The 9,869-nt window shown below is 36.1% G+C and overlaps 1 protein-coding gene across 1 annotated transcript; it reads right to left on the reverse strand.

The window, feature by feature from the left end:
• Nucleotides 1–337: 337 nt before the first annotated feature.
• On the reverse strand, nucleotides 338–1,258 carry Vom1r11 (vomeronasal 1 receptor 11). The gene has a single exon (NM_001008955.1). It carries the CDS (start codon nucleotides 1,256–1,258, stop codon nucleotides 338–340), a length of 921 nt encoding a protein of 306 aa, NP_001008955.1.
• Between the last annotated feature and the right edge of the window lie 8,611 nt (nucleotides 1,259–9,869).

Genomic DNA, 9,869 nt, shown 5'->3' on the forward strand with positions numbered 1-9,869 from the left:
TGAATTTCTTAGCTTTGATATTGCTGGTAGTTGTTATACCAGGTACTGGAATTAAAAATCCAATCGAACAAAAACAGCAAAAATAGTGGGAACAATAAATCAATATAGTAGGTAAAATATAATACAAATAACCAATCACAGTTTAAGAAGATCATAGACCCACTTGGGTTATAAACTGTACAAGAAAATATAGTACTCTTCTGCTGAAAAATGATAATTAAATGAATATAATCTCACCATATATTATTTCATTATTACAGATATTTTAATTGACACATATAACCCACAATTAGATCTTCATCTTAAAAAAACTACAAATTATGGTTTTATTACAAGATCATGATTTTTCTATATTTCTTATCCAAGTACAGCAGAATTTGGAAACAGTGAAATCGCGACTCATCACAAATGGGCCTAAAGTAGGGAAACACATAGAAATGATGGCTGTGGTATTCATTACCCACCAACTGGGATCATGTGAAAGAACAATATAGCCTTGTAAAATTGAAGAAAGTGTATAAAATGCTAGAAAGGTGCAAACAAGAATCAAGATGGTCTGTGTGGCTCTGTTTTCAGGGGAGCTTCTTGGAGAAGGGTGAGCATAGAGAATGTGTTGCACCCTCTTTTTGTGTACATAAAGTATTATAATCATGAAGGTGCTAGAACATACAATGAGCAGAGAAAACACAAGTTCAGGAAACACACAAAATGCGGTATACAGTAAGTCTACTATTCTGTCACGGCCTAGAGAATGGCAGAATTCAGAATCTCTCTTTTGGGTCTTGTTTTTACTATTCATCTTGGTAGATGTATACACAGGGAAAAGCATATTTACTAGCATAAACAAGATCCAGAAAAGAGAAATGGACAAGCCTATAAACTTCGTTGATTTGACTTTAAATTTCTTCCAGTGGGAATTCGTGGGGCTGACGGTGATTGCCTGGAAGACACTCAAGAGACAAGTGGTGATGATAGACATGTTCCTGCCAAGTCTTTGAACATATAAAATAAGTTTGCACCCAACATCATTGAATAACTGGTTCCACCCAAAAGCCCCCATTATCTGGGGGAGTCCTTTGGAGATAATGATCAAAGAGTTAGATGTGAACACATGTATAAGAATCATGTCTATGATCTTTATTGTGTGTTCATTGTAGTAAAGAGTTAGATAGTAGAAAAGAAGAGAGAAATTTCCCAGAATACCAAATATACTCTGAAATGAGAGTCCTATTCCTATTGCCATGTTCCTGTACTCCATTAGGTCATGCAGCAATTTTCCCTTTAAATTATGACATCCATAAAATCATGTTAAAAATATATAAATTCAGGTATTTAAGGACAGGAGTTCTATTGCATTGGATTGAAATGTTAGCATTAAGAATAATGGTGTTCCATCCTTTTAAACACAATGGCTAGTGAGGTGAAATGGAATGAATGTTCATGTCTACATTTCAGAATGAACTGCAGTTTACAAATCATACTGGAAGAACATACACTTTTGCCACCAGTTCAACATGAAATTCATATGATACTCATGTGACATGAAAGTCATAAAACTGCTCATGATATATAATAGTTTATTATGAACTGTAAACAAAAAAATTCATTATAACATGGAGAAGACTATGTTCATATGAAAAATTGGATCATGTTTTACTAAGAAATAGATCTCATTAAATGTCCCAAAAATTCATTCATATATGACAAATCCGTGGTTGCTTATTTAAAATCATATTGTGGGAAAGAGCAATGGACTTGTATCCTGTGTGTTGAATCTTACCAAATGACAATAGAATGAAAATAGGTGATTAAAAATAACAACGTGCAAAGAAACAATAGTTTCTAACCGGAGATGTCCTCACATGGCCATTAGCAGTGAATTGTACCATTAGTGTGATTGTATCATTAGTGGTGAGCTGATACACTCCAAGGTTCTCTGAAACAGTGCAAATGAAAGAACAATGCATTCATAAAAACAAATTGCATCAAAAACTACCTAGGAAAATACGAGTATGTACATGATTATTGCATTTATATAGAACAGCATAGGCCTACGTTGATTAAACTGCATAAAAGAATGAAGAATAGATATAGAACTATATTCTCACAATCACATACCAACTTATAACTACACAGAGCAAAGCAGTGATTTGATGACAAAGAATGGTACCAAACATAGTTGTCAAGTTTTTCGAGGTTTTAATGTAGAGTAGTTCAGGTAGTATTTCATGCTAAATATTATCTGAATGTGGCATAAACCATTCTAAAATTACACTACCACAGCCTATGAATTGCAATTCAAAAATAATCACTTATTTCATGATGTAAGTCTTTATGATGGTTTGCATATGCTTGGCCTAGGGAGTGGCACATTTAGAAAGTGTGGCCTTGTTAGAGGATGTATGTCACTGTGGGGTGGGCTTGTAGACCCTCCTTCTATCTCCTCCTAGGATGATGAGTCTGTTCCTGGATTCTTTAGTGTGAAGATGTAGAACTCAGCTCTTCCTGCAGCATGTTGCTGCCATGCTCCCACCTTGATGATGATGTACTGAAACCCTGAACCTGTAAGCCAGTCCCAATTAAATGTTGTCCTTTATAAAACTTACATTGGTCACAGTGTCGGTTCACAGCAATAAAACCCTAAGACACTGTTGTAAACAAAGATGAGTTTCACTTGTGAATTCCACTAGAATTTTCTTATCTTCTATTACAATAAAACAGAATAAAAATTTTTAGAAGGGTTGCTTAAAGGTGATTCATACGAAAGAGGGGGACGTTGTGGAATGAACAACATAGAGAAATGACTAGACATTGGAAAAAACAAGATATGTGAATATTCATGGCATGTTTATTCTGAACTTATTATGACATTCTTTTGAACTGTGTCCTGAATCTTTTTGATAATTTACAATGTTAGTTTGTTCATTCATACTGTTTTTTTTAGAAAGAATTTAGAAAGACTGCATGAATTAAACCTTCTTAAATTTCACCTACCTGAACTACTTGGCATACTGAGGTCACTGTAAAAATGCTCAGGAAGCTGCTTCAGAAGAATCTTCCAAGAGTCTATAAAGGCAGAAATAATAATCATAGTTACCAAAAGACACTCCAACCTAAGATCTGCCATGAGATTGGAGACATCATAAAAATCAGTGATTTGGAAGTAGAATGGAAAGAATGTTTAAGAATGGAGCATAAAAGTGGAATACTACTTGGCTATTAAAATAAAGACATCGTGACATTTGCAGGCAAATGTATGGAAGTAGATCATGAGTGAAGTAACGCAGACCCAGAAGGACATGCATGAAGTGTACTCACTTTCAAGTGGGTATTAGCCATAAAGTGCAGGATAACCATGCTACAAACCACAGATCCAAATATGTCAAATAACAAGTAGGGTCCAAGGAAAGATCTTTTACTGACCCTCAGATGGAAATATAAAACTTATCAGAAGTGGAGGGAGGGACAGAAATGGGAGGGAGAGGCAAGGAGAGGAGCATAACTCTCCTCTGTGACTCTCTGATACCAATGGAAACAGGTGCAGACACCCAGAGCCAAACATTAGAAGGAAGAGTTGGTAGAAAAATTGAGGACTCAATGAAGATGGGACTCTCTAAGAAAACCAACAGAGTCAAAGAACCTGGACCCTTGGGGGCTCCTAGAGACTGAGCTACCAGCTAAGGAGAAAACATGTGCTGGACCTAGGCCTCCCGCAGAGAAGTAGCAGATGGGCAGCCTTGTCTTCCTATGTGTTCCCCAACAACTGAGAGCCGCTGTCCCTGAATCTGTTGCCTGCTTGTGGATTTCATTTTGCTAACTGGGCCACCTTGTCTGGCCTCTGTAGGAGAGGATGCATCTAGACCTATAGTGACTTGATTATGACAGAGTAGGTGGATACTGAGGAGAGGAAAAAGGAAGGATTTGGGCTAGGGGCTGGGTGGACTGGGGGAGGTAACTATTGGCATGTAATGTCAACAAATACATTAATTAATGAAAAAATTAATCAGGACCTTAACCATCATTCACTGCAGAGCAGCATGAATTGATATGAGGAGAAAATACCTATGATTAAAATTTTACTCTGAATCATTTATACAAATTCCATTTCCAAATATGTAAGTCATTCTGTCACTTTCCAATACTTGCCATTTTTTCAGAACCATAGGATATTTTTTCAGGAACTCACAATATGGTCGTAAGTACATCAACTTCAATCAAGAGGTCTTAATGAAGAGTACTTACTGAAGTTTGTATTTTGTTTAAAAAGCTTCCTAAATTTAACTGAAAACTACAATGAGATGTAATAATACATTAGTATGGCTGTGTAGCTAAGGTCATTTCACACAATCTATATACAGTCTGAGAGAAAGCTTTGTAAATGATGGCCAAATTTCAAATACATAATTTGAAGCAGTTTGGTAACTTGAAACATGAGAACATGAACAGGCTCCTTGCAGAGACAATCACATAATTTTATGCTCCATGCTGCAATGTCAGCTACATTTTGAAGTATTCAACTGACACTCACTTTTTTCTCACTGTGTCCAAAATTCACATCATATAAAAATACAGTTTTTGTACAGTCTAAATCAAGAGAAAATGCCTATCCATGTTGAATAAGACAAGCTGAGATATGGCCAATATTTTGTATTGAAATACTTTTATGATTTCATGATGAAAACACAGGGGCATGCCTCAAGTGAAGAATAACATAGTACTGTTTTTCATAAGTTCAGAAGTCATAATCAGCTATGAAACATGAAAAGTAATATGTGAAATAGCATTATGGCACAGATTATTACTGAGGTGAACAGAAAGAGTATTTGTTAAAATGTTTCCATTTACAGTTGGAGGATACATATTCAGTCTCTGGGACTCACCTTTAATACATAACTAATGTGTTGTAATGTAATCTTTTAAAACTTTTTTTATTCTCTTTATTATAACATAATTATATCCTTTTATCCTTATACTTTGTCCCTCCACAATTACCTTTCTTGCTCAGTTTTATACTTCATTTTTCTGAATAATAGTTGTTACATATATATAAATAAATGCACATGTATATGTAAATATATGTCTGTATACATATATGTATATATATTTGTATGCATACACCCATATATATTTAAACATATGTTTGTTTATATTTTTAATGTATAAACACAATCCACGTAGTATTATCTGTACTGTGTTATCAGAATCGATCATTTGGTACAGAAAATGACATCAAAATCAAATGCAGATTTTGGAGCTCAATTTTTACCAAAATGTTTACAATCTAGTGCTTGAACATAAGGATCTCAAACCATTAAGTAAACAAATAGGTAAGATTGTAAGAGCCAGAGACAAGGTTGTCTTTGAGGTTGTGTCTCCTAGAAATGTCAGATGCTATACACATAAAGCCTTGCCATTAGGACTGCACAAATGTCAACAAATAGGAATGACCATAGACATCTGACTATCATCCACTTTTGTCAAAGCACTGGAGTCAACCATGAGAAGTTATTTGGGATCACTGAACAGTCCATCTAGAGTAATTCAAGTTACAGGCAAGTGAGAGAACATGTTCCAAAAGAAATAATGTAAATTTGATCTACGGAAAACCAATTGAGATTTTCCTCTGTATAAATCAGCACAATCAATAAAAAATACATCTAAACTCACAGGGTGCCTACACAAAAATATGCATATACAAACTAAAGAAATTAAGATATTAGCAATTTAAAATTATATGCTTTTATTTATGAATCTCCCGATTTACTAAAACGTTTTAGTAATAGAGCTTATGAGATCATTTAACTACAAGACTTACATAAACTCTGAAAATATGAAAAGTTGCCATTACATAAATTTAAACAAAGAAGAAAATAAGTGATATGGAATAGTCTTATGATTAAATCTTTGCCTGCCATGCCCAAATTTACCAAACATGAAAGCTAGGATGCCAAATATTAAGATTTTAGACTGCTGAAAATCACTAAACAAGGGGAATCATATAAGGTTTATCCTGTATGAACATTTCACAAAAGTTCTCATGACAATGTCATCTGCCCTTCAGTTTATATTCTCAATTTCAAAGTAAAAAGCAGCCTCTACAGTCAGAATAGACTGACTTTTAAGTCCTGCCCCAGACATACATGTAAGTCTCTATATAAACATGTTTTTACTACAAAAGCTGCTTTATATTCTAGGCTTCTTTTGCAGAATTAGACGATGATAATTTCATCTCAATATTTGTCCAGCAGGTGAAACATTTTTCCCAATATGTATTACTATCATATTTAAATTTTTGATATGATTTATATAAAATATGGAAAATGGAAAATGAAATGACATACTTACTATGATCCCTAAACTGCTTTCACATCAGATTCAAGATATTTGAAAATTGATCAATAGCCAGCATCAGACAAGATTTTATTTCACAAAATTTGGAATATCATGGATTAGCACCAGGTCAAGGACATTCTATTTTTTAGCAAATCTGCTTATAACCCCAAACGTTTTCTTCATCTGTATTGGAAATTTGTCTCCTTGTGTTTCCCTTCCAGATTCCCTTCTCCAGACATGAGTACTTTGCAGACCTTGTGTATTTTCTCCATTTAAGAGACTCAGGACTTGGTCCTCTGGACGCTTGATGCCACAGCATATGCGGATGCCAGATCAATGAGATAGGAGTGGGTGAGTGGATAAAGAAGCAGCCACATAGAGGTAAAGAAGAAGGGGATGGGATGGGGGCTTGGGGAGGGGAAACAGAAAATGGATATGTCATTTGAAATATAAATGAATAAAACAATTTATTAAAAAAGAGAGACTCAGTAATAATCACATACCAGAACCTTCAGCTCAGTATTCAGCTCCAGTTATGACTAGCAGCACTGTAAGAAAGACAGAGAAAGAAACCCTGATAAAGATATATAGCTTTATGACTTCATCTCCCTCAGAATAGGAATCTATCTCGCCTGTAAAGTCTCTAAAGAGACAAAGTGTTTGGAGAACCTCTTGGGATCTCATTATATCTGAAGGCTTGCATAAAGAGACAGTGCTGGGAACATCACTGGGTGAGAGTCTTCCAAAGAAACTTGTGTGGCAGAGTTCATCTGTACAATGTAAACATTATTTTTCAAAAATTATGAGAGTCTCCCTTTGAACTATTAGGATAGAACAAAGAAGAGTCAGGCAGGAATTTACAAATAGAGTGCCTGCAGAAAGAAACAGGAGAGAGCATATATCAGCAGCTTGACAGCACACCTAAACGCTCTAGAACAAAAAGAAGCAAATACACCGACAGGAGCCGGATGTAGATCGCTCCTGAGAGACACAGCCAGAATACAGCAAATACAGAGGTGAATGCCAGCAGCAAACCACTGAACTGAGAATAGGTCCCCCGTTGAAGGAATCAGAGAAAGAACTGGAAGAGCTTGAAGAGGCTCGAGACCCCATATGTACAACAATGCCAAGCAACCAGAGCTTCCAGGGACTAAGCCACTACCTAAAGACTATACATGGCCTGACCCTGGACTCTGACCTCATAGGTAGCAATGAATATCCTAGTAAGAGCACCAGTGGAAGGGGAAGCCCTGGGTCCTGCTAAGACTGAACCCCCAGTGAACTAGACTATGGGGAGAGGGCGGCAATGGGGGGAGGGTTGGGAGGGGAACACCCGTAAGGAAGGGGAGGGGGGAGGGGGATGTTTGTCCGGAAACCGGGAAAGGGAATAACACTTGAAATGTATATAAGAAATACTCAAGTTAATAAAAAAAAAAGAAACAAATACACCTAGGAGGAGTAGAAGGCATTAAATAATCAAACTCTGAGCAGATATCAACCAAGTAGAAACAAAAGGACCATAGGAAGAATCAAAGGAACCAAAACTTCGTTCTTTGAGAAAGTCAGTAAGATAAACCCTTAGCCAGATTAAAGATAGGACACAGAGAGTGTGTTCAAATTAACAAAAACAGAACTGAAAGGGGAAACATAACTACAGAATCAGGATTTTCAAAAAATCATCAGATCCTACTACAAAAGTCTATATTCAACAAAACTTGAAAATCTGCAGGAAATAGACAATTTCCTAGACAGATACCAGGTACCGAAGTTAAATCAGGAACAGATAAACCATTTAAACAACCCCATAACTCCTAACGAAATAGAAGCAGTCATTAAAGGTCTCTCAACCAAAAAGAGCACAGGTCCAGATGGATTCAGTGCAGAATTCTATCAGACCTTCATAGAAGACCTCATACCAATATTATCCAAACTATTTCACAAAACTGAAACAGATGGAGCGCTACTGATTCCTTCTATGAAGCCACAATTACTCTTATACCTAAACCAGACAAGACCCAACAAAGAAAGAGAACTTCAGACCAATCTCCCTTATGAATAACGATGCTAAAATACTCAATAAAATTCAGGCAATCTGAATCCAAGACCACATCAAAACAATCTTCCACCATGATCAAGTAGGCTTCACCCCAGGAATTCTGGGATGGTTTTATATATGAAAAACCATCAACGTGATCCATCATGTAAACAAACTGAAAGAACAAAACCACATGATCATTTCTTTAGATGTTTAGAAAGCATTTGAGATAATTCAACACCCCTTCATGATAAAAGTCCTGGAAAGAATAGGAATTCAAGACCAATACCTAAACATTGAAAAAGCTGTATACAGCAAACCAGTAGCTAACATTAAACTAAATGGAGAGAAACTTGAAGCAATCCCACCCAAATCAGGGACAAGACAAGGCTGACCACTCTCTCGCTCCTTATTGAATATAGTTTTTGAAGTTCTAATCAGACCAATCAGACAACAAAAGGAGATCAAGGGGATACAGATTGGAAAAGAAGAAGTCAAAATATCACTATTTGCAGATGATAAGATAGTATATTTAAGTGATCCCAAAAGTTCCACCAGAGAATGACTAAACCTTGGGTATAAAGTTAACTCAAATAAATCAGTAGCCTACCTCTACACAAAAGAGAAACAAGCCGAGAAAGAAATTAGGGAAACAACACCCTTCATAATATTCCCAAATAATATAAAATACCTCGGTGTGACTTTAACCAAGCAAGTAAAAGATCTGTATGATAAGAACTTCAAGCCTCTGAAGAAAGAAATTGAAGAAGACATCAGAAGATGGAAAGATCTCCCATGCTCAAGGATTGGCAGGATTAACATAGTAAAAATGGCCATTTTACCAAAAGCAATCTACAGATTCAGTGCAATCCCCATCAAAATACAATCCAATACTTCAGAGAGTTAGACAGAAAAATTTGCAAATTCATCTGGAATATCAAAAAACACAGGATAGGTAAAATTATCCTCAACAATAAAAGGATTTCATGGGGAATCACTCTCCCTGAACTCAAGCAGTATTACAGAGGCATAGTGACAAAAACTGCATGGTATTGGTACAGAGACAGACAGATAGACCCATGGAATAGAAGTGAAGACCCAGAAATGAACCCACACACCTATGGTGACTTGATTTTTGACAAAGGACCCAAAACCATCCAACGGAAAAAAGATAGCATTTTCAGCAAATGGTGCTGGTTCAACTGGAGGACAACTTGTAGAAGAATGCAGATCGATCCATGCTTATCACCCTGTACAAAGCTTAAGGCCAAGTGGATCAAGGACCTCCACATCAAACCAGTTACACTCAAACTAATAGAAGAAAAAGTGGGGAAGATTCTTGAACACATGGGCACTGGAGAAAATTTCCTGAACAGAACACCAATGGCTTATTCTCTAAGATCAAGAATTGACAAATGGGATCTCATAAAACTGCAAAGCTTCTGTAAGGTAAAGGACACTGTTGTTAGGATAAAACGACAACCAACAGATTGGGAAAATA

The sequence above is a fragment of the Rattus norvegicus genome, chromosome 1 (assembly GCF_021556685.1).
Source record: "Rattus norvegicus strain SHRSP/BbbUtx chromosome 1, alternate assembly SHRSP_T2T, whole genome shotgun sequence".
In the NCBI taxonomy this organism is placed as follows: domain Eukaryota; kingdom Metazoa; phylum Chordata; class Mammalia; order Rodentia; family Muridae; genus Rattus; species Rattus norvegicus.

Bases quoted from the DNA above. Each gene is read 5' to 3' on its own strand.
- Vom1r11 (NM_001008955.1), bottom strand. From the start codon at position 1,258: ATGGAGTACAGGAACATGGCAATAGGAATAGGACTCTCATTTCAGAGT.